Source organism: Python bivittatus, unplaced genomic scaffold (genome assembly GCF_059951505.1).
Source record: "Python bivittatus isolate LINGU-HERP-01145 unplaced genomic scaffold, Pbiv_v1 ctg000020_np1212, whole genome shotgun sequence".
Taxonomy (NCBI): Eukaryota; Metazoa; Chordata; class Lepidosauria; order Squamata; family Pythonidae; genus Python; species Python bivittatus.
Window position 1 is genome coordinate 59,418,552 of NW_028277030.1, and position 25,255 is coordinate 59,443,806.

General features: G+C 36.6%; 1 protein-coding gene across 2 annotated transcripts in view; it reads left to right on the plus strand.

The window, feature by feature from the left end:
• Window positions 1–25,255, plus strand: part of FIG4 (FIG4 phosphoinositide 5-phosphatase) — a 99,887-nt gene that overhangs the window by 32,132 nt on the left and 42,500 nt on the right. For both annotated transcript variants that reach the window (XR_015795884.1, XM_007436812.4), the window contains exons 8-12: window positions 6,622–6,722; window positions 7,339–7,501; window positions 11,520–11,617; window positions 22,090–22,223; window positions 24,364–24,480. Coding sequence is in view for 1 of the 2 variants with exons in the window: in XM_007436812.4 (XP_007436874.1) it covers window positions 6,622–6,722; window positions 7,339–7,501; window positions 11,520–11,617; window positions 22,090–22,223; window positions 24,364–24,480 (613 nt within the window). In the remaining variant the exon portion in view is untranslated. The remainder of the gene's footprint in view (window positions 1–6,621; window positions 6,723–7,338; window positions 7,502–11,519; window positions 11,618–22,089; window positions 22,224–24,363; window positions 24,481–25,255) is intronic.

Consider the following 25,255-nt stretch of genomic DNA (forward strand, 5'->3'; position numbering starts at 1 on the left):
TAAATTTCAACCCCTTTGAATACATATTTTCCCATTGGTCCATCTGTATATTATAACCAAAATTCTTAGCCCACTTTATCATACATTCTTTAACCCATTCTTCTTCCATTTCAAATTTCAACAAAAGTTTATACATTTTAGCAATTACATGTTCATCATCTGTACACAGTTGCACTTCAAATTCTGTCTCTCTTTGCTGCATACCATAAGTCTCTTTATCTATTTTAAATCTTTCTGATAGTTGTAAATGGGAAAACCATTGACAGCTATATCCTTCTGCCATTAGTTGCTCTCTTGATTTAATGTTATATTCCTTTGATGATTCTCCAGTAATTCCTGGTACGTTAACCATTTGTCTTTGCCTGTTGTTTCTCTTCTGTAAAATACTTCTTGTGCTGAGATCCAGAGGTATTTTCAGGTGCAGCCTGGGTTTATATCTATTTCTTATTCCCAGCATGGCACGTCTAATAAAGTGGTTTTTGAAATCCACATTAACTTTAACTTTATCATACCATAAATATCCATGCCATCCAAAGCTTGGAAGATCAAGGAAAAACAGGATGAGAGACTACAAGATGAGGGGAACTGGCAAAAATTCCCTTCTCCTTCTCTCCATTTTCAAAAATTTGAGAGGGCTAAAGAGATTTCTGTGAACATCAGCACTGGATACAGCTCCTTGTGCTTAAGATTGTGATTTGTTTTTTATATCAGTTTTTAACTATTTTTATATCATTCTTTCTTCTGAAGGAGTTCAGAGCAGTGTAGAAGAAGAACAGTAAAAGTAAACAAGTCACTTATCCTAAAACAGGACAAATTCAAATAAAACAAAAATACATTTTAAAAATAGAATTTTAGAATGAAAGAGTTGGAAGGGATTTTGGATATTGGCTAATTCAACTCCCTCACTCAGTGCAAAAAGCTACTACAGATATTACACCATCTCTCCAACAGATAGACATCTAGCCCTTGTTTAAGCATCTCCATCAGAGGAGAGTCTACCACCTCCTAATGTGGTCTGTTCCATTTTTGAATAGTTTTTATCATTTGGATTCAACTGATATTTAAACCCATTGTTTCTTGTCCTGACTTCTGGAACAACTCTGAACAATTCTGTCCATCTTCTCCTTGATAGTACTTCAGTACTGAATACAGCTGTTATATTTTTCTGTAATCTTCATTTCTCCAGGCTAAACATATCCAACACATCCAACTATTCCTCAGAATTTTTTTCTTCCAGAGCCCTTATATAAGGTTGATTTACAGTATATATCAACCCTTATACAGTGGTACCTCGGGATACGAACGCCTCTACTAACGAACCTTTTGGGTTACGACCAGCTCCGGCTGCAAAAATTTACCTCGATGTGCGAACTCCACCTCGGGGTACGGCCATTTTTCCGCCCTGACACATGGTCCATGGCCATTTTCCCGCCCCTGACACATGGTCCGGGGCCGTTTTCCCGCCCCTGACACGTGGTCCGGGGCCGTTTTCCCGCCCCTGACACGTGGTCCGCGGCCGTTTTCCCGCCGCACCACGTGGCGCCCAGCCGTTTTCCCGCCCCACCGCGCCCAGCCGTTTTCCTGCCGCATGGCACCGCGCCGTTTTCCCGCCCCTGACGCGTGGTCCACGGACGCCAGAACGGATTAACGGTAATTACATTGAACCTTATGGGGAAATTTGCGTCGGGTTACGACCAACTCAGGATACGCCCAGAGTCACGGAACGGATTAAGTTCGTATCCCGAGGTACCACTGTACTGGTTGATTTCTTCTGGATGTATTTACCTTCCTAAACTGTAGGGCTGAAAACTAGATAAAATATTCTAAGATCTGACCAGTGCAAAACAGTAACTTCTGTTAGTCTCTAAATAGTTAGGAAAGGTTAGTCCTTGTTGTGAGATAACTGTCAATGGGTGACACTCTAATTGATTGGATGGGTAACGACCATTTTTATCCTTTGCTTGGGGAATTTAGCAAATAAACGGGAATGAAACCAAGTTCTCGCTTAAGAATGTTGGGAAGTACATTATGTATTCAAACATATAAAGGAAAAGAAAAAAAAATGCTTTTCCCTTCTCCTTTCTGGGCTGAGGATGGAGGTAAGAATAAGGAGATTATTTTAGCATAAAGAACAATGATAGACTGGATCTGTCTAATGTTATGATAACCAAAAAGATTTACTCCAGCAGGACCTGAAAAGCTTGAAGCACAGACATTAAAGATTATTCCAGTGTCTCAAAATTGATCATATTCTTTTCCACTCAAGAAAATATAAAAGTACAGCTTTTATACAGTAATAGCTGTATAATAGTAATAATAATAGTACAAGAGCTATGTATTTAAGATGGGTAGCTATGTAAATATTCTAAATAAATCTTGGTAACTACTATGGTTGTTGCTCTGAGGCAAAGTCTTCAATTTACAAGTGTTAATCAGGATGAGAAGCATTAATAGAGTTTCTCGGGATGAGGAATACATACAGAAACTCAGATACATTGCTTGGGTCTTGTCTGGCCTATATTTTGATAATGGTGAGACTTTCATACCTTTGACAAGCTGTCTATAGGCTATTGTTAACAAAATGCACATGAGCTTTTTTAATATAATTTTAAAAATTACTTTTTAATAACAGATAGAAAAAAACACAAAAATAATACACAAGAAGGAAGAAAACATTAAAAGGTGGTATTACAAAAAACTGTCAAAAATACAAGAACAAAAAAAATAAAAACAATGTATACCATTATACAATAAATAGTTATACATCTATATATATCTAATGCAAATATTATTCAAATATTTTTTAAAAATTACTGTCATTTTTTTAGCCTACTATATTTTGTATAAATGAGTCCCATATTTCATTACACTTGTCCATACAAAATCTACATCTATAGGCAATCTGCTCATAAGTGGCAAGTGCAATCAGGTCTTCAATCCGTTGAGTGAATGGGCCATACATTTATCTTTCCAACGTCACAATATCAATCTTTTGGCCATAGTAAGGGCACAGAGAATCCATTTACATTGTTCAGATGTCAAATTCCATGTACTAGGTATATAGTTCAAAATAATATCCTCTGAAAATTTTAGTTTTTGTTGCACAATCACGTTTATACAGTCCACTATTTTCTCCCAAAACTTAGTAAGTATAGGACATTGTAAAAACATGTTTTAAAGAGGCATTGTCCTTATTACATCTCCTACAAAATGCTGTTTTTGACAATCCTTTTCGATACAAACATAATAGAGTCCAGTAAATTCTGAATATTATTTTGTGTTGTAGAAGTCATAATTTAAGGTCCATTGACACTCTTGTTATAGACGTTAAGACACTCTCCCATTGTCTAGGCAACATAGAAACTTCCAGTTCTTTATTCCACTCATCCTTTAACATCTGCATATTACATTGATTTATTGATAACAAATATCTATAAAAGCTAATAGTAAGTTTTTTAGTTCTAAAGGATTTAACAAGTTCTAGTATCTCAGGTGTCTTGGAAGCTGAGAATACTGCTGGTCCAAACAATGTTGTTAACAAATTTTGTAGCTGTAAATATGGCCATTGGGATACATCTGATAGATGATAGTTATCTCTTAAAAATGCATGTGAGCTTTCTTAGCAAGCGCCCTGTTGTTCAAGTGGACACAGTCATGTAAAGCTGTCCCATATCCTCCAATAATCACCTGCACAGCCAATATTACTACAGCGGGGTGTAATAATAAAAATTACAAATAATAATAATAAAAAAAGTTACAAAAATTACAAATAAAAATAATTTAAAAAGTGCAATAAAAAATTCAAGCTCCATCAAGATGATTTTTTCACCAAAAGGAAGTGGCTGTTTCTACTTTGGCTGAAATACTATTGATTTTAAAAGTGTCTCAATGTCTGATGTTTGCAGGTTAAGTAGTACTAGTTATAAGAAAAGAAGACTTTTAAGGGCAGAAATATACCGAGTCCAGAAGACACCAGATAGAAATTAATATTGAAGGGAGAGCAGAAAATGATATATACTAGTAGAAAACTACAATGACAAAAACATGGATTAATGAAGTACACCATGTGCTAAAAGGTCATGTTAGTTCAAATAAAATGAATGTATTTTAAAAATTAATGTTAATTCAGTGGCTAGATTGCTTTATGGTTTTCCTGCTGGAGTAAAGATTAACTGATAGAGGTTGATAGGATGTCTAGGTTTCTTCATTTAGCAAAAAGATTTAAACAAAAGGGCTAATGTATCATTGCAAAACCATCATTGTTTGCTGTCATTATTTTACCAAGATTGGTAGATGTGGAAATGTATATTGTACTAGCTTAAAAATCACATTTGTGCCTGAAAAGGCCAGCCTTTAACATCAGTTATTCCTTATTGTGTAGAGTTGTCTAAGCAAAGTTAATAATTGAAGATGGGCTCCGAGGACACCCTCTTTTCTTGCCAGTCTGGTGGCCCCTTGCAAACCAGCAAGACATATCTGGATATTGAGGCTTTTCTGTATTACTTTGAATAGACTAGTGTCTAGGTTTTACATATCCCCGGTCTTTGAAAAGTTCTGGCAGGAAATATTGAACTATACTATTTGATCTAAAATTCATAAATGTGTAGAAATAGTTCAACCTGTGCTTTCTCTTACAGTATTTGCTGCAATCCTGAAGTAGTACTCTTAAACCCAACTATTTAGGTTTGAAGAACAAAATATGATTTGGAGTATATATCGCACCTATCAGAAACAGCATGAATCAAACCAAAAACTTACTGCTCTGAAAAAAATACAGCTGCTTTAAGGGATTACAGTATAGGCAGGATTTATATGTGTGCCCTCTTGGCAGTCCAAGTCACATTTTGTTCTTCAAATCTGGATTGCTGCAGTACTATTATAACTGGCCTGAAATAGAAGAGACAAGAGAGGGAAGGATTTTCTAGCTTCGCTTTCTATTTTATTTATTTCCTTTCAAAAAACACAACTGATAAGTGCTAGTTCTTACAGGAAAAGGATTAAATGTATACTGTATTTTAAAAGTTTAGGAACCCTGATTCAGTGAACCCTTAAGTGAACATAAGCAAGTACAAGCTCTACATAGTTCAAAGTTAAACATGATATGTTTCTGCAAATTTCAATCCATACTTACTATTTATGTGCTGTTGTTTAAGATTCAAAATGAGAAAACAGTGAATACTGCAGGTGCAGAAATTAGAACATCCTTTAGTCAGTACTTGGTAGTACGTCGTTGGATCCAGGATATATCTATTTTGGAAATTTTCTGTGCTCTGAAAGTTATATGATGATGCAATATGTTTCTATATGATTTAGCATTAATGATAAGTTTAATGATTGAATTAACTTTATAGTATATTCTCTATAATTATTATATGGATTTTTTTATAAATCGGTTTTCTTTTTATCTTTTGTCACATTTAATTTATTTTAATCACTATCCAGTAATCTAGTTAGGTTTTCTTTCTTCAATGTATAATCACTATCTTTTTTTTTTCCCTGTTGGTGTCATGGGGTTTTTGTTGCTTAAAATTTCACTGTTTAAGTAAAGTACTTTGTAATACTTCCTTTGGTAGGAAGAAAACAGCTTCTAAATGTTTTCTGTAGTCATTTAAGAGTCTTTCTATTCTAGCTCTTGGCATTTTTCCCACTCTTCCTTGCAGAAATTGCCTAGCTCAGAATATTCTTCAAGGAAAACTGGGGAAAATGCCATCATATTGATATTTAGTTGAATCCATTCTTTTGTTCACCCACATAACATTTCTTGTACTATTGGCTGTTGTATAACCGCAAAGCATAATAAAGCCACTCAGTGTTTAATCGTTGGCAAGATGATATTCTAGTAGAAATAGCCTTGAATTCAATAGTTTCAAACATTCAGTCTTTTTAAACAGGGTTTCTCACAGTTGAAATTGCTAGCTAAAAGTAGTTAAAAAATTTTTTTACAAACCCTATCTTGTTTTGTAAGAGTGACTTGCCTTCATTTTCAGATGCTTGGATAGCTGCTTAAAGGAATCCATGGTTGTTAAAAATGGAACAATAGTCACAACCAGAGATTTAGAAGAGTCAGAATATTTGTTTACCTCTGAAATTATCTCAGTCTGGCTAATTGTGCCATAGGTATAACAAGTAACAAATTTGGGAGCCTTATTGATAGCTTTACTGTATAGTTCTTTTTTTTTTTTTTAAGCAGCACTGAATCAATTGGAATTTGTGTCCAAGCTTCTGCACCTGCTGTATTCAGTGTTTTCTTATTTTGATTCTTTAAACAACTGCGTGTACTTCAGATTTCTCAAAAGATACGATGTTTAACTTTGTACCATGCAGAGCTTGTGTCAGCTTCTGTTCAGTAAGGGATACATAGAAACATACAATTTGACCAGCAGTGCCTGATATTTTTTTTTTGCATTCAACTTTAAATAGAATTTCTGCCTTTCTTGCTTTTTGTTAGGGGAATTTGAAAAATTAAAATGTCATGCTGATAGACTAAAAGAACATTATTTTTTAAAATGAGAACTGTACATGTGCTGTATGTTTATGTATATGCCAGAACTAAAAGGAAGTTAAAGAAGAATGTGGGGTGGTGAATGACATATATTTATAAACCTTATCTTGGCTTCCAAGAACTGCTTATTTATGGTCGTCCAGTGTATGTCACTTTGATAGCTAGAAGATCAAGTAAATTTGCTGGAACACGCTTTCTAAAGAGAGGAGCAAATTGTGAGGTAATACATATATCAGAGTTTTCATCATTGTATGAATATGTTGCATGAGATGTATTTTGGTGTGGAGACCCCCACTCCCACCCCCCCGGCTTGGACTTTGTGGTAACTGTGTTTTGCCATTTAGGTAGCTCTTAAAGAAAATCTAAACCATGCATTTTTTCTTATTTTTGGAAAGTGCATATCAAGTGGTCCAAGAAAGGCTAGTTTACACTTCATTTGTTTTATTAATAATATGCTAAATCATCTCAAATAAAATTTAAAAAATCTCTGCATCTGTTATTGTTAGATGCAAGGATTCCAAGCTTTTGTATATGCTTATGTGTATTGTAATTTTATGATTGCAGTGTATGTGTTCCCACAGAAATGTTCATTGTGCATTTCAGATTTAAGATCTGAAGTTAGTGAGACATTTTTCCAAAGAGTTTTATTTAAATCTAGAATTACAGTTATTAATGTTGAATGATTAAGATAATACAGTGAATCATAATCAATGGTTTGTTTGGTTTTTTTTGCTATGCTAAAACTAAAACTAGTGTGATAATTGGATGATACCACTTTTGAAGGTGATGCTGATAATTTGAAGTACCATAATGTTACTGCTTCTTTTTTCATATAGGGAGATGTAGCAAATGAAGTAGAAACTGAGCAAATACTTTATGATGCTTCAGTAATGTCATTTTCTGCCGGAAGCTATTCATCTTATGTCCAAGTGCGAGGTTCTGTTCCTCTGTATTGGTCTCAGGACATATCGACTATGATGCCTAAGCCACCAATTACATGTATGTAAAAAATATTAATTTGTAGGTTGTGTGCAGATTATGAACTGTTAGATTACTGACTCTTGTGCTTCCAAACTGTAGTTTCAAGAAGGGAAAATAATATTTTGACCAGTCATAGCTAATTGTAGTTACTGGTAAAAACCTTCCAGTATTAATAATATATAGTCGGGTTACACAATTTATATAACCAGATACTGGATAATGGCCATGAAACCTGTAAATATTTTATAGATAAGGCATTTAAAGACATAGAAAAATATTTTTTTCTTCCTGTTCCTCATACACACCCTCTTAACATACCTCTTTCTTCTTTTCTAAGAGCAGCCAGCTAGTTTTGCAGATAACCTCCCAACTGAAGTTTAAACAGGCAGGATCATGTTGTTATATCAGGGACAGAGCTTGTCAGGCAGGTACCATGAGAAGGTTTTTTAAAAAACAGTTTAAGATGTTGAATAGTGAGGGAAAGGCTACTCTTTCAAAATAAATGTATTAATCATTTATTTGTTTTTATTGTTAATAACTTGATATTTAAGAATTCAGGGTTTACATAGGAGGTCTTCGTAGAGTTGAGTGACATCTACACCAATGTTCATAACTGTTTATCTTTATTCATTTATGTAGAATATTTATGGTCATCTCCAGTATCATTTTAGAGATTTCAAGGCAGACTACCCTCCCTAAAATACATAGAAGAAAGCAAAGTGAAATAAAAATAAGTCTACTTTTAAAATTAAAACAATAATAACCCATACTACAATAACGGAAAGGCATACGTTTTTTTTTTTTTTAACATTGGGTGTAACTGTTAAATCCAGTATACAAGAATAAAAAGCCAAGGTTTTTATTTATTACCAAATTGTGGCTACTTTTGATACCAGTCTGGTCTCCAGAGGAAGCAGGACTACTGCAATAGAGCAGACCCTCTCCTACATCCTTACACTTCTTCCAAACAAGTGTACAATAGAAAAATATATGATTGCATTAAGGTGTTATAAACTGGGAGAGTGATTATTTAAATCTCACTAGCAGACCTTCTTCCAAGGGTCCCTCAGTAGAAGACAGTGATAATCTGCCACCAATCAGCTTGAAATTCCTGACACCTCCTACACTAGGCTATCCAGCAATAAAGTTCTAAGCCTTTTCACTAAAGACTTCTTCCTTCAGCCCAACTTCAGGAGAAGAGAAAGGAAGGTACTTTGGCTCTTCCTTCCCAAAGCTATAAATATAGAACAAGAATAAAACTGATGGCAAATATCTTGAAAGCAGAAAAGATAGGTGTGCCTGTTTATGGATCCCATCTTCCTTGTGACCGTATGGTTGAATGATAAAGATGCTAAATAGATTACATCAATTATGTGATTGCCTGGATTATATTTTATGGGAAACAAAAGATGAAGTCTGTTTATGCAGGCCTCTTAGCATTCACTGAAAGTACCAATAGAAGAGAATATATGTAGCTCAAGGTTGAACTGTGGAGCCCTTGGGACTCTCTGAGTTTGGTTGTTTTCTTGCAAATGTTTCATTACCTGGCTAGGTAACATCTTCAGTGCTAGAATGGAGTGGGGTTTGCTCTCTGTTTATATACAGTAGCTTGCCCTGCTAGTGTTGGTGGGGGGTGGGGGTTTTTTTCTTGGTAGTTCCTTGATTAGGACATTGTTTACTGCTTGATTGTCTAGTGTTAATCTTGGTGTTAATCTTTGCTTATCTGGGTGATGATTGCTGGCGAGGAGATGTTCTGGTCTTTTGTTTCCTTTTTATTGTCTCTTTTGAATAGTGTGTAGATGTTGTTTATCTCTATGTGCCTGTTGATGGCTGACTTGTCTGAATACCAAGCTTCCAGGAATTCCCTCACATTTTTGGATTTAGCTTGGTCTAAATGCTGACAAGTTTCCCGGTTGAAACTATGGTTACGTCTGTCCATGTGTTGTGAGATTAAGGAGTTTTCATCGTGTCTTCTGACTGCTAGTTGGTGATCATGGATGCGTTCTGCCAGCCTTCTGCCTGTCTGTCCTACATAGTAGTTGTTATAGTCCTTACACTGTATGTTGTAAATAATTCCTGTTTTTTTTCTTCTTGGGCTACTGGGCGTTTTGGTTTACTGAACATGTTTTGGAGGGCTTTAGTTGGTTTATGTGCTACAGAGATGCCATGTGGCTGTAATAGTCTGTTGGTTGTTTCTGAGATGTTTCTGATGTATGGCAGTGTTACCCTTTTCATAGCTTGTGTTGGTTGTGTTGTAGTAGGTTGAGTGGTCAGGCACTTTTTGGTCTCATCAACCTCTGCCTCACTACGTATTTTCAGTTTGATGGACAAATATACCAACAAATCAGAGGTACACACATGGGGTCATTACTCTCAGGATTCATAGCAGAGATTGTAATACAGCATCTAGAAACTATAGCACTTATATAAACAGAGAGCAAACCCCACTCCATTTTAACACTGAAGGTGTTACCTAGCCAGGTAACAAATGTTTGCAAGAAAACAACCAAGCTCAGAGAACCCCAAGGACTCCACAATTCACTGAAAGTGAATAATGTAATTGTAAATAAGGATTGTGAAATAAGATGTAGAAGAACTATATTGTAATTTGTCAGCATACTTTTAAAGCATAGTTTAAAAGTGTGTTAAATGCAAATGATTGTGAATCTAGAACATTTAATAAGTATTACTCACTGCAGGGTTGGGGGTGGTAGTGTTTGATCAACAGAACTATGATAGCTTTTAGAAGTTTGACACTGTTCAGTAATATATTAATGATTTAGTTAACTGGCTGTTAAAAACATATTCTTATCTTTATTATCTATCACTTATATAGAAGAATTAGTGCTGCTTGCTTCATCCTATATGCTGCTTAGGTTAATAGAACAATACTTAAAAGGCATATTAGACACTTAAAAGGCATGAAACTATAGCTACTCTGTTGTCTTTTTTGCTCTCAAAAAGAAAAAATAAGTAGAATTGTTAAAAGTAGTGTTGTTGCATTACAGATTTCTTTGACCTATCTCAACTAGTTATATAAGATGGAGTCAGGGAATGGAAAATACAATGAGAAATTGTGCATTGTATGTTTTAAAACTCATAAAAAAAGAAAGTAAAAAGACAGTTGTATCCAAGTAGTGTCACTTCATTGATCCAGCAAGACTTCAGATAGTGAAATTAAGAATGATTTCCCTCTTTTCCCTTTATCTCATCTGCACTGCCAGGTTGGTTAAGCTTTTTGAACAACATAGTAAGTCGTACAGGAAGCTGCAAAAAGGAGCAAAAATCACAGAAAATTGTACCTCTGCTGGTTGCATTTTGATATGATAGTGGATCAAACCATTCTGTCAGCAAAATGATAGTAACTGAATGCAATTCATTATTTCTTCAGTTTTTTCTTGATGAGATCACTAAGTTGTTAGGTAAAATTGAAAGGGTGAATACTAGATATATGTAACATACTGAACTCCAGGAGAAAGAGCAGAACATAAATGCAACAGATAAAGCCATGGTGAAGTGGGAACTCTGTTTCTATTATAAGGTCATGCTCATTCATCTAATTACAGCTAATTCTGAACTAGTCTTTTATATATACTGCTGTGTGGCAAAAGTAGATCTGAAACCAGAGTGTCGTTCTGCACTGAATTCTTTCCAGTATTCAATCACTGGCAGCCTAATGAGTTGTTGGGAAGTATTTGCTCAATATGCATCTCTCAGTATTTTTTTCCTAGCATTTTTGTCAATTTTACTATTTTTCTTTTTTGTGTTATCATTTCACAGAAGAACTTCACATAGCAGTATAAGCAGTTTGTGTGTGTCGGATGGGGAGGGGATCTCTTAACTTCCCAGGTTTAGAAAATTTTATTAAAAAATAGATGAGAGAAAAAGAATGTCATTTATCCTGAAAATCATCTCAGTGGCTTTTCATCTACTTCATAGTTTCAATGAAGATTGCTAAACATGAAATGTATAGTATATTAAGTCCCAATAAAATCCTAGAACACTGTTCACCTAGTATGAATTACTCTTTTTCTAGTGGATCAGGCAGACCCATTTGCTCATGTAGCTGCTCTTCACTTTGATCAAATGCTCCAGAGATTTGGCTCTCCCATCATCATTTTGAATCTTGTGAAGGTAAACTGTTGGTTCTTGATTTATGTGCAAAATGTTTATATTTTTTTTGCTTGTGATAATTCCTAATGTTGGAGAGAGACCATAAAGACCAAGATTCAGAAAAAGTAGGTTAAATTATATATCTTATTGAACCATTTTAAGTTATTACAAAGGGCTGTTACTGTATTTGGGATCAAGTATGTTGACAATTTCCTGTTGTATTTTCAGATAAATCTTGATGATTTTGTGAAATATTTTTGCTTTATAACTTTAATATTTGTGTAGCATATTCTAATTATTAATTTTATTAACCTCCTTTAACATTTTAAGGCTGATGTAAGCTGTATTTATTGAAGATATTCTTGCTACTACCCTGTCTAGGAAGTTGCATTTGCTTCTCTTTTCCAATCCATGTAGCATTCCCATAGAAAGCTGCTATGAAAATTCTTTGGCATTTTAGAGACAAGTTCTCAAGGCTGTGCATGCCTTTTGAGGTGCTGTCTTTTTAATTGTAACTTGCCAGTGAGTATAATCAATTATTTCATTTGATATAGAGTTTAAAATATTTTTAGTGATTTGATACAATATTTAATGTGATCAAGAATTTCTATCATCTTAAGGATTTCTGCTATGTCTTTTCATATGTGGAAACTGAGTACATTATTACATTTTAAAACATACTTCCTAAATGTTTCTTTATTTCCAAACAGATGGTAGAAATCAATCCTTTATAATAAACTTCTTGTTTCTTCTAAACACTTCACAGGAAATAGATTTCTTAAGAGTCCACAATTAGCATATGTGTGTATCCTACATACCAGCTTCAGAACTGAAAAAGGATTTTAGCAAATGATCCATGGATCTGTTACTTCCTAGGCACTGCTGTGCGGAAAGGAGTATCTCTGAGGAAGCATGCAATGCTAGGGTAAAAAGACGAATGCCATAATTGGTTTGGAGATAAACCATTATTATCCCACTCTTTGGGGATTCAGATGAGAGGGAGAGACATTTTAGCTCTTCAGTATAAACTGGATGATGGGGAAAAGGGTTTAAACCAAGCAAGGTTTTAAGAAGTTGCTATGAACTGGCTAAAATTGGATTTAGTAATAATCAATGGTTTATCATTATGGGAACAATATATAGCAATTCTTAGGTTGGAATGCTTCTTTTCTTCCTCCTATGGTGGAGGAGAAGATTGAAAGTTTTCAGTAATGATCAAAAGAAGATGATGTCAATTGTAATTAAGAAATCATAGTTTTCATAGTTGATTTACTAACCTGGTTCCAAATCTTAGTTTGTGAAGGCTGATCTCAGTTTATGATTTTAACATAATGGTAAACTCCTCTTCTTATGGCTGTAGTGAAGGATGGGGAAGAATAACACTGCTCAGTGTACACTGTGGCATCTGAATCCTGCCACCAATGGATCGTTAATCCATGAAGTTCAACATTGCCTATGCTGATGGATTGTATTACAGCTAGGAGTTTTTCTGAGCCCTCTCTGGAGATGCCAGGGTTTGAATGTGACATTCTATTACAAAGAATCTGCTCTAGTCCAGACCTATAGCCCCTCCGCCCTTAGGGAGATCTTTTGCAGGTTTCCACTTTATAAGAATATTGCATTCTGTGTAAGGGGCACTATTTCCAGTAGCCAACTAGCAAGCCTTAAACTTGGCATTCTAATAGAATTAACTCACATTATTAATGAAATATGTTTATTTTAAAGCATTGTGTTTGGCAGTTTTTTATATCTGTGATTTTATAAACTAGAACTGAATTGGCATAATTTTAATATCAAAAATAATGTCAAAGAGCAAGAGTTCTCAGTCTGTTTCAACTCTCCCAATGCTTGAAGCAAAAATGTATCTAAAACTGTTTCATTAGTAAATTTAAATAACCTAACTTTTCTTTTCTCAGCAACCACTGAACAATAATCTTTGGCACATAATGGGGTTGTTTTTTTTTCCATTTTCTTTCTCACCCACATTAATTTACAGGCTAGCCCTTTGATCACGTTAGAACATAAATTAGTCACTGAGAATGACACAGTGGGAAGAAAGCAAAGTAAATAGTTAATTTATTTTCACTTGCTTTGTTGCAGGATTCTTACAGAACAGCTGTTCAAGATCCAATCTGACATTCCAAAAAGCCATTTATCTAACAGGATATGAAAGTCCTGTAGGAGTATTTGAATGCTATTCTTCAGTAAAGCTGAATCCTGTCAGCTTTACTAGTGGCTGAGCCAGGGAGAAAGAAGATTAGTGTTGTTACAGTATATCTAAACACTATACATCCAAGTTATACAGGTGTATGATGTGAGGTCCCTCACTGAGGATTCTAAACAAATACAGCCGAAAAGCATATAATCTGAATAGAGGCAAGTGTTTTTAGTAGCCAGCTGTTCATAGGGCTTAAGTTCAAACCCAGTGAAGTGAAAAAGAATGATGTAGAAAAGAGGCTAACTTGGTAAGATACCACCCTAGTTACCAAATCATGCTGCTAAAGGACCTACACCTTCTGATCGTCTGTTTTTTCAAATTATTATATTCCTTGGTATGTTTACAAAATGTTGGGCAAAGAAAAAATGTAGAAAAAATATCTTAAGAGTGAAAAATTCTGATGCATTTAAAGCAGTCTGAAAAACACTAAACCTGAGATGTGCAAGCTTCCTAGACGCTTGGGATGTTGAAGGGAGCATGTCAGCTGTTTGTTATGAAGAAAAGCTTCTCCTCTAAGAGGGCAGAAGTAGAGAAGATGTGAAGTGATTTTATTATCTTTGTCAATTGTTGCTTCCTCTGTGCCCTAGAATCCCTCATGGGATCATTGATACTACAGATTAAATTACTGAGTGCATGGCATATGTGCAGCATTACTTAGTGTATCATTGTTTACATTAATAGCTAACTAGATAAACATGTTTTCCAGGTGATATAGTCATGGGTAGGCATAGCATGCTTAAAGCCAATGATGGAGGTAAGAGATGGTAGATATCAGAGTAGTAATTCACATATGACAACTTTGAATTTTCATATTGCTTGAGGAAATACAGAAATTTAGGTAGAGGAAACCCAGCCCAGGGTTGGATCCAGCCCAGGTGCTTTTTTATCATAGCTTTTTAGAAACTGGAAGAGAAAGAAACAGCATGTCAAGATCAAAAGATTATTTAAATAATCAAAACTAGTTCTAGAGATTGCTGGAAATCCAAAAAGTAGCAAATGGAACAAGGTTTCCAGTTAGAGTCAAAATGTTCGTTAAAAATCTGCTGTTTGTGGTAGGAAATAACTAGTGACAATAGTCTCCATAGATCTCTTTTTAAGTCTCAGCATATGATAGCAACCTGGCTAAACAGGGTCAGATCCGCTTAATACTTAGAAGGAATTGCCAGGGAATTCCAGGGCTGTAGGCTGGACTGGGAAAGTAAAAGATACCGCCCCCCCCCAATACACATGTGAGCTGCATTCACTACCAAACCCATGAGATGCTCCCTTTCAAATTTTATTTATTTTATTAAACAAATTTATATGGCTGCCCAACTCACACACAGTGACTCCAAGCAGCTTAAAACCCATAATACAAAAATTAATGACCCCACCCTCCCAGTGGCAAGAAACACACTCAGACTAACCATTTGACCAGCTCCATATCACCCTGGGGTTCCCAGGCCTGCTGACAAAACCACATCTTCAGGGCCTTCTGGAAAAGTATCAAGGTGGGGGCCAGTCTTATCTCCAGGGGAATAATATTCCATAGGGAGGGAGCCACCATGGGGAAGGCCCTTTTTCTTGGTCCATACATGTGAACTGCTTAAAGTGCCCTATAAAAACATTCACAGCAAGCTGAATTGACCCTGAGTTAGGCAGTAGTGGGAGGAATCAGTCAGGAACAAGTGGCCCAGTAAACCAAATTGTTTATATTCATTGACCATATCTCAAAGATAGTATAGCTAGTATGCTGACCTAGTAGGAATGGATAAATAATAATAAACCTCAGATGGATTTATCAAAACCATTCATGCTGTAATTTACACTGTGTCTGCCTTTTCCTTTGTCTTGTCTTTGAAATGTAGTAGGCCAAAGATATATAAGCTGTGGTTCTGCTTTTGCTCAGGGCTGCTCAGCATGCTGCCAATGTTTTGCTGAGAGCCCAATGTCCATTGCAGTTGTTTGCAAGCTTAACCAATTTATGTTGTATCTTTAAAGTGATTCGGTTGTTTTAAGTGAGCCAGGTTTTGGCCACAACAGTTTGGTGCCATGACTCAGATTGTGTATCGACTTTTGGTTGTTCTCTAAAAAACTGAATAAAAGAACTGTCAGTTGGCAAACCATTTAATTCTACCTGATACAAGCTGTCTTGTCACAACTCTTTGGCTGCTGTGTGCCAGGATCAAAAGATCTGTAAAGCATTTAATTTTTAAGCATTCTCTTTGGAAAAAAGGTCCTTTGATTCACAGTTAATCACATGTGTTCTAAATTTAAATAATTTTTGACACAACCATTTTTATAGGATGAGTTGTTAGGTTGTGGGGGCTAGTTCTCACACAGTCAGAAGAAAACAACCTGAAACTGGATGAGTCTGTTACTGAAACCGGAGGCAGGTGGAAAGTATATCTCCTGTCCAAAAGAGAGGAACTTTAAGGTCACTGTACCACATTCTGCCCCTAATCTGGCACATTACCTTTAATCTGATGGTACAGATTGGATTCATGCTACCTTGAACCAATACCTTCATTGCTATGTAAACTATCAGCGAGATGATTGGCCTGACTTATTACATATGGCTGAGTTCACATATGACAATATGCTCACGTGTGACCATTCAGACCTTGTTTAGTTATCAATCATACATGTTGTCATCTTGTGCCTACCCTGCTCTGTATCTGATGCCTTACATTTTCTATAGGAATTTCAGGCTGCCTCCTCAAAGAACAGCTGGATCTTTTCAAAACTTCAAAGAAGTGTACTGCTGACCATCACGATCTAGAAGTCTTCTCAGTGCTATCAGAGATCACATGTGGTTCTCTACCAAGTTCTTACCTTCCAGACACTCTTCCAAGAAACTGGATTCCAAATGTAGTCGTCTGTTCCCTATAGTAGCACAAATCAGCCCAGTTGCTGTTCACCCATTTTTTCAGTTTTCTGTTTCTGATCCTTGAATATATTCTCTTCCCCTTACACTCCTCTGTCCAACCTTTCCAGTCTCAATTGTAGGGAGGAAGAATTTGCAGTGAAAACTCTTTTGGATCCCTGAACTGGGGTGGTGTAGGGAGGAGACTGGAATATCTGATTCATTGGAAGATACAAACAGAGGCACAAATAGACTCTGGGAAGCAGCAAAGGACATCCAAGCATCCTGTCTCTTCAACAGTTCCATTTGCAATATCCACAGAAACTGAAATCTCCTAACTGGTCTTGCAATCTTGCCATGCCACTTACTAACTCTTTGTTCTCTCAGGGGACAGGACAACAGGCATTCAAGGATATAAGAGCTAATTTATTGTATAAAAACTAATAAAGTCATTACAAAAGAATTCAAGCAACTGCTATATCTCAGATATAAGTCCTATTTATAGTGGAATCAGGTTTATATTCTTATGCCTCCATCTCCTGCCATGCAGTGCAATGACATTAAAACAGCTCTCTTTTGGGCAGAAGGGACAGTTTCCATCTGTCTTGCTTTTGTAGCAGACTAACACATATAAATTTATCCAGTCATCATCATAATCTTGTTGATGTCAGCCAAATGTGACAATAATAGGACAAGAACAAACCTTATGTAGTAATGTTCCAATTCCTGAATTGTATTTCCAACAAGTTGATTGAACCCAACCCATATTAAATATTCTTTGAGGTGTCCAATGTTCATAAACCAATTTTTTGCTGTATTAGCCTCATCTTAAGTTCATAGAAAACTAATTTTACACTGTTTAAAGTGATCTCAAGATCATTATTCCATAGTTTTTATAAATAGCTTAAATAGTATCAGTTATATTAACTTCCATCAACTTCTTACAAAAAAGGGTTTACTGGGATAAGGAGCCACACTTCTTCCCAAACATCTTATCACTGTGGAGCTTCAAAAGCAGCCATGTGATCTGGATCAGTAAATGAAAGAACAAACGCTTAAGTTGAGTAAGCTGCTATGAAGCACTTGGAGGCAGATCAAACTTTCCAATTCTAAAAGATTTTAAAACAGCTTCCATGGAATTGAGCTGATTTAAAATAATACAGTAGTATTGTGAGAAGCCTTAAAATCAGATTTAAATGTTAATTTTTAAATTGCTGTTATCCCATAATATAAACCTGTCATTGTAAATAGGTCAAAATAATATTTGTGACCCAAAATTTTCCATAGCTGTCTTGCAACATTAAGATCAGGTATTAAAACTGATCACTGCCCAGACAAGAAACACTGCTAGAATTTGAACAGGATCAAATAATAACTAATTTAGAGGAGCCGAATTCCAAAGTTCCTTATTCCAGCCAATAACCAAAGTACTACAATTGCCTAATTATAACCTTGAAAGTGTAGAAAGTTAATCCTACATTTTTCAATAGGTAATTGTAAATTACATAACAAAAGTAAATTCACTTTAAAATGCATGTGGGAATAAATGCTGAAAGGCCTCTCAACGTGGAAATCAACCTTATGTTCCTTCCCTGTGTGTTTATGTGCATATCCATGCTAGGAAACACAGGGTGATCTGCATGTGCTCCTCTCTGGGTCCCACAACCAAAAGAGAAAGGGGCTTAGAATGGGGAAGGCAGCAGCATTCTGAGCGACTACCCATAGGGTTGCACTGGGGGATCTTTTTTTTTTTCCTGGCATGTTTTACTCTGCAGCCCTGTTCTGATTTGGTCCGTTTTTAACTCTATCTTTCTTTTCCAACTTCTCCCCTCAGACCAAATTTAGTCCTTTTTTTTTTTTTTGGCTAAAATCATCTAGAGTAGCTATTTGAAGCAGCTTTTGAGCATTATCTTGCTAATGGACAGTCAGATGGATAGACAGAGTTCTGAGCCCCTTTACATAATTTCCTTTCATACAACAATGAACATTTAGTGGAGACAGATCGCTGTGTGAGAATTGGAGGAGGAATATAGAAAAGTGAAAAGGGGGAAAGGACAAAGAATGGAATACATTTGAATCTAAAGCATTCCCAACACTTTTGAACTCACTTGCTTAATCATAAAAGTTCTGTGCTGTAAAGGAGGCCTATGCAAAATTTCAAAGGGACGCTTGCTTTGATTCAGTCTTTGAAGCACTCCTTCAGTGAAACTCCACTAAATGGTGCTGTAGCAGTGGTGCTGCACTGTGTTAACATAGCCATTTTGTGGACATTCAGTAATGGTCTATTCATATATGTGCATGCATAGAAGTTACTTCTATTGAAGCAAAGAAGGATGGACTGCCTCCATTAAATTGGAAGCACTGAGAAGAGAACCTAGTTCACTATGTTGTGGGGCCACTCAGCAATCAGAACTGAGAAGATCAAAGTGGCACCACTTCACACAACTCTACCTTAACATTTAGTGTTTCTGTTGTTAAAGTGTACAAGATAGATAACAATGTAATTTTTCTCTCCAGGAACTTGTAATAAATTGCAGATTAACTGTGGTTCAGACGGTATAGCTTCTTGAATCAGGCTTTCTTAGAGCAATTCTATATGGCAGCCTCTGCTGCTTGCCTCCCATGCTGTTCCCAGCTGTTCCTGAAGTGTCTCGTCCAGTCTGGATTGCAATGGTTTGGTAGTGGCCAGGTTGGTGTTCAATCTGGCCTGTGGCCACTCCAGGCCCTGATCAGCCCTTCCCTTGGTTCTTGTCCTTTGCATCTGTGCAAAGAAAGGGAGCCTTACTTGCTGGCCCCTGTGTGGCAAAACTACCACTGCCTGTCTTCTCCTTTGAGAAACTGTTTCCTCCTTGCCAGCCCTTATTCTTTTCCTTTGTTTTTCTAGATGTTTGCATACATGGATGTCTTCATGCCTGCTTCGCACATTTTCTTACTTGACACTTAACAGAGATCCTTTCTTTCCCTCCCCTTTGTTCTATCATTGTTGCTTTGATGCTACAATGATTAAAGCTAAGGGAGGATGCTGTTCCTTTGCTTTACTGAGTGTTGACAGAAACTTTGAGATAACAAAGAACTAATCATTCAGTTTCATAGAACCAAAGAAATAGCATTTGTTCTAGTGTGCCTATGTCATAAGTTAAAGACTCTACAAAATAAAGAAAAGGGGAAACGAACAATTGCAGTAGGTGGAAAATAAAAGAGAGCACACTTCACCTAGCCTGGGCAGAAACTGAACTGGTGCCCTCTGGGACCTGTAAAGTAGAAGTGTGCTGGCAGAAGAGGTGGGGAAAAGATAGTGGCCAGGACTCTGTGGTCTTTCTAGCCTTCACTGGATCAACTGGAAGAAGAAGAAGCTCTTGACTTGCTGAAAAAGTAGCAGTCCAGGATGAAATACGGGGCAGTGACCAGCCACAGGAGGTTTGGGGGCGGGGCAGCCAGGCACTATAGCGAAACAGAGCCTGGGATGTCCAGCAGACAAATCACTTGGAGGGACTTAAAACAGTTCAGGACAGAAAACAGTTCTTTTGAAGCATAGCTTTAAAATATGGACAGGGGTGCATTTGTAGGGAGGTGGGAGTGGGTGGAGGATTATGTTATCCATTTCTTCACTCAAAAAAATATAGAAGGCCCATACTAGCGATGGGGCAAGTAGAAAGTGCAGATCCGGCACTAGTTCTTTTTAGTATTTTAAGGGCACTTTATTCCTGTTCCACATTGTCAACGTATGAATGTATCTCTGTGTTTATGAAAATGTGCAAGCTGGACTTTGTAAATCAATCACCTAAAATGTAAACAGATTCCCCACCCCACCCCCCATTTGGAGATAACAGTTTTCATAAGCTGAGCTGAGACTGTTGTAAACGATATTAGACACAGCTAGTAACAAAATGATTCTGGCTGTTATATTTTTAGATTGAATTAGAGCTATCATGTGTATCTAAGCTCACATGACTCTGCCATGTGAATCATTATATGCTGTTATTCACGGGGCTTCTGGAGTGTGGCTGAAAATGTGTCTCCCTGTAGGTGCTCAGTACTAGAACACTGATATTAACACTTTCCTGTCATTTATGGGAGAAGGAGGTATTATCTTATACATCTGAGCAAATATTGAATCAATTGCTTAATCAAATGTAGAGCCTGAATCTTTATTCTTACTTAGATAAGTCTTTTAAGATAAATTATTTTTAAACAATGATTTGCTATTTACTGTGATATGGAAACAGGAAATAATTAGTAAAGAACTTTTCCTGGTTATTTGCATATTTATGGTTTTCATAGGAAAGAGTTTAACACTAGTATGAAAGTTCAGGATCAGAGAAACATGAGCTTCAGGACTTGGTATTTAGAATATTTTTATGGGACAAATATTAATATAAATCTGATTTTTTAAAAAAACAGATAAAAATAATGAAGTATTCTTGGCAGAAAAATTTCCATGTCTTATCATTCACTATGACTAAAGTTTATAATAATAGTGCAGGTAGTTTCTTTTATATTAATTAGGTGTAAATGTTGCTGTTGAGTTTGGGTTTAGGGTAGTAGAACTAAAGAACAGTTTCTTGCAAATGTTCTTCTAAAAAGAAAAATGGATATTGAGCAGTTTACATGGGGATGCTTTTTCAGTTCAGTTGCATTGCCACAGAGCAGTTGTATTTCAAAGAATCGTAGAATTAGAAGGCTCATTTAAACTCTGTTGAGTTCAACATCCAGGTGCAATGCAGGAATCCAAATTAAAGCATCCTAGACAAATGGCTGTTTAACCTTTGCTTGAACACATCCAATGAAAGGGAGACTACCAAACTGCTTTTACCTTTAAGAAGTATTTTCCAACATTCAACTGAATGTATCTTCATGTAACTTAAATCTATTATTCTATGCCTTGCATCCTAGAACAAGAGATAACAGATCTTGATTTTATTCTGTGGGATTCCTTTCAGATATCTGATGGGTGGCATCATATCTTCTCTCAGTCATCTGTTCTCAAGGCTTAACATACTGTACTCAACTCAAAATGACTTGAGGGGGAGCAAATCCAGTATAATATAAAAACAAAAAGAAAGCAATAACTGGGGACTAAAATAACCCATACCATAATAAAACTTCCATGCTCTCAACAAAGGATGCTGCTATATGATGAACCATAGTGGCCTCTCTTGTTTGCACAAATATATCTGAAACATGTTTATAAGGCTCCAAAGGTTCACCTTTTTAAGTTGAATAAAATTAGTAGGTTTGTTGTTAGTTCTGAATGAGTGCCCTAACTAAAGATTGCCCACATTTTGGAAAGGCAAGAACAATTCATATCCCTCAGTGCTTCATTATATTTACTAATATATACAGTATGCACTAGTAGGGGGGGGGGTTCTCCCTATGAGCTTAAATTACTTAATGTACATATACCATTTCAGTTACTGCATTCTTTTTAAGGAACGTGAAAAAAGAAAACATGAACGAATACTAAGCGAAGAGCTTGTTGCTGCTGTAACTTACCTCAATCAGTTTTTACCTCCTGAGCATGCTATTGTATACATTCCTTGGGATATGGCCAAATACACAAAGAGGTATGTGTGGTTGTGTGGTTGTTTATAGAGCATCTGCACAAATAAAACTTGCCCAAATATGCAGCCTTGTGTTTAGCAGCATTTAGTATGGGCTTATATCTAACTATAGTACAATATATAAATAAAAAGTTAACAATTGTTGTTTAACCTTATGTAATGGTATGAGGGAATGACTTTGGGAGACAAGGGGAAGAACCACTGCCAGGGGAAGGTCAGACAAGAGGCACCTTAGCCCACAAAAGGAATGTGAACATGGCAAACATCTTAGAAGGGATCTTCCTAGTTTCTTGGGCTGTAAAGGTGATGGGGGAGAAGAATACTTTCAGACTTGCAAGATTCTATTAATGTAACCTCACAATAAAGTAGAATTAGCCCATTTGATCGTGCTTCCTGTCTAGACTACCTCACTAGGCTGATACCTTAGCACTGCCATAATTTAACAGATGTTGGGCACTGCAGCTGAAAAGATTTGTTCTTCTAGCTTTAGAACATAACATAAGAGCACAAGCAGTGCCCTGCTAATCAACCCCTGGCCTGTCTAGTCCACCAGTCTCTTCTCACAGTGGTCAACCAACTGCATAAGGAAACCCAGCAGTTGGCCTTCGGATGCAGTCACACTGCCATCAAGACTAATAGCCATTGATCCCCAGAACTTGTATGAATTGATCCAACCCTTTTTTTGAAACTAGCTAAGCTGGTAGCCAGCACCATACCATGTGGTAGTAAATTCCAAAGCTGAATTATGCATTGTGTTCTTTTGTCTGTCCTGATTTTTCAGGAATCAGTTTCATTGGATGAAGTCTGGTTCTAGTATTTTGAGAAGGAGAAAATAGCTTCTCCTTGTCCACTTTATCTACATCATGCATAATTTTGTGCACCTCAATCATGTCCTCTTCCATTTGTCTCCTTTCTAGACTAAAAAGCCCGTAATATCACAACCTTTCCTTATAGGGAAGCTGCTCTAGCCTCTTGATCATCTTAGTTGCCCTCCTCTGAACCTTCTCTAGCTCCACTGTATCCAGAACTGCACGCAGTATTCCAGATGTGGTCACGCCATATAAGAGGATTATGATATTGGCACCTCTATTTTCAACACTGTTTCTTATTATTTTATTTATTTATTTATTTATATTTATTTATTTATTTATCAAATTTGTCACTGCCCATCTTGTTAAAAATGACTCAGTAGTTTACAAAGCAGTTAAAATCAATTAAAAATACAGTGGTACCTCGGGATACGAACGCCTCTACTAACGAACCTTTCAGGTTACAACCAGCTCCGGCCGCAAAAATTTACCTCGATGTGCGAACTCCGCCTCGGGGTACAGTCATTTTTCCGCCCTGACATGTGGTCCGCGGCCATTTTTCCGCCCCTGACATGGTCCGCGGCTATTTTTCTGCTGCGCTGCGCCGCGCCCAGCCGTTTTCGCGCCGCGCTGCGCCCGGCCATTTTCCCGCCCCTGACGTGTGGTCCGCGAACGCCAGAATGGATTAACGGTAATTACATTGAACCTTATGGGAAAATTTGCTTCGGGGTGCGACCAAATTCGGAGGGCGGAATGGATTAACCGGATTTACATTGAACCCTATGGGGAAATTTCCTTTGGGTTACGACCAACTCGGGATACGCCCAGAGTCACGGAACGGATTAAGTTCATATCCCGAGGTACCACTGTACAATGTTTATTATCCCTAACATGCTGTTGGTCTTTTTATAGTAGATGTAGAGTGTGTTGATACCTTCATTGAACTGTTTACCAGTTCAGTGCTTTATGAAGGACCTGAAAAAAGAGGCATTTTAAGGGCCTTTTAAAACCTTATGAGATCAGAATTCAAACATAGAAATTTTAAAACCATATCAGTTTTATTTAGGGGGATCCTGATGGGTTTTAATCTTACTATGACTCTTTCGAGACTAGTTCATGAACATGCATCTAAATATGACGTTTCTTTTTACCATCTTTCATTTCATGTATGATGGGACTCTAGCTGGATCTCAGCATTCACACTAGCAGTGCTTGTAAATCAAGCAATGAAAACCAAGCTAGTCTTGCATTTCAAAAGTTTTTTGCTTTTGATTCACTGAAGATATTTTCAACAAAAGGAAAAAAATGTGCTTTTTATTTTTATTCCCATCTAGCAAACTGTGTAATGTCCTTGACAGACTGAATGTGATTGCTGAAAATGTGGTGAAGAAAACTGGTTTTTTTGTAAATCGACCTGATTCCTTCTGCAATGTTTTGCGTCCAGATGAAAAGTATGTATTTGAAAGACCAGAGTACTAGATAGCATTTGTAATTGTTTTTAAACACATTTTTAAAAATCTCCATTGTTTAGTAAATTGATGTCCAAATGTGCCTCAGATACAAAATTATGCTACATATGTTTTCATACCAATTAGAGATGACTTGTAACTTTGCTCATCATACATCAGTGTTATGTGCAATGGTGAGTAAATGTGCTGTGAGTTTTAGCTTTCAAAATAGTGCATAGTCTGACATAAAAAACCAAGACACATAATCAATACATTGAAGTACAGAATTAAGATTATTATGGTTGGTTGCACAGTCAGCCAGATGTTTGGATTGGATTTGGCATCGAGTCCTTCCCAAGGACCTGGGATAGGCAGATGTTTTGTTTGATGGTGTTCAAGGTATCATTGCAGGATATAAGCTGTTCCAAGTAAAGCTGCCTTTTGCAATTGATTGATGGGATTTTGTCAATGCCAAATTGTTGTTGTTATTTAAATTTATATGCCACCTGACTCCAATGACTCTGGGTGGTTACAAATAAAACATTAAAAACAAGAAAAAGATACAATGATAGACAAAAAGACTAAAGATGTCAAGGATGACAAAAACCAGACAGGAATGAAAAGAAACAAACCCATACAGTCCAAAGGGAGTTTCAGTCACCCTCACTAAAGGCCTGGGTAAAGAGCCTGGTCTTCAAGGCCCTTTGAAACAACAACAGGGTGTGGGCCAGCCAGATCTCAGCAGGAACTTCATTCCAGAATCATTCTTAGAGACAAA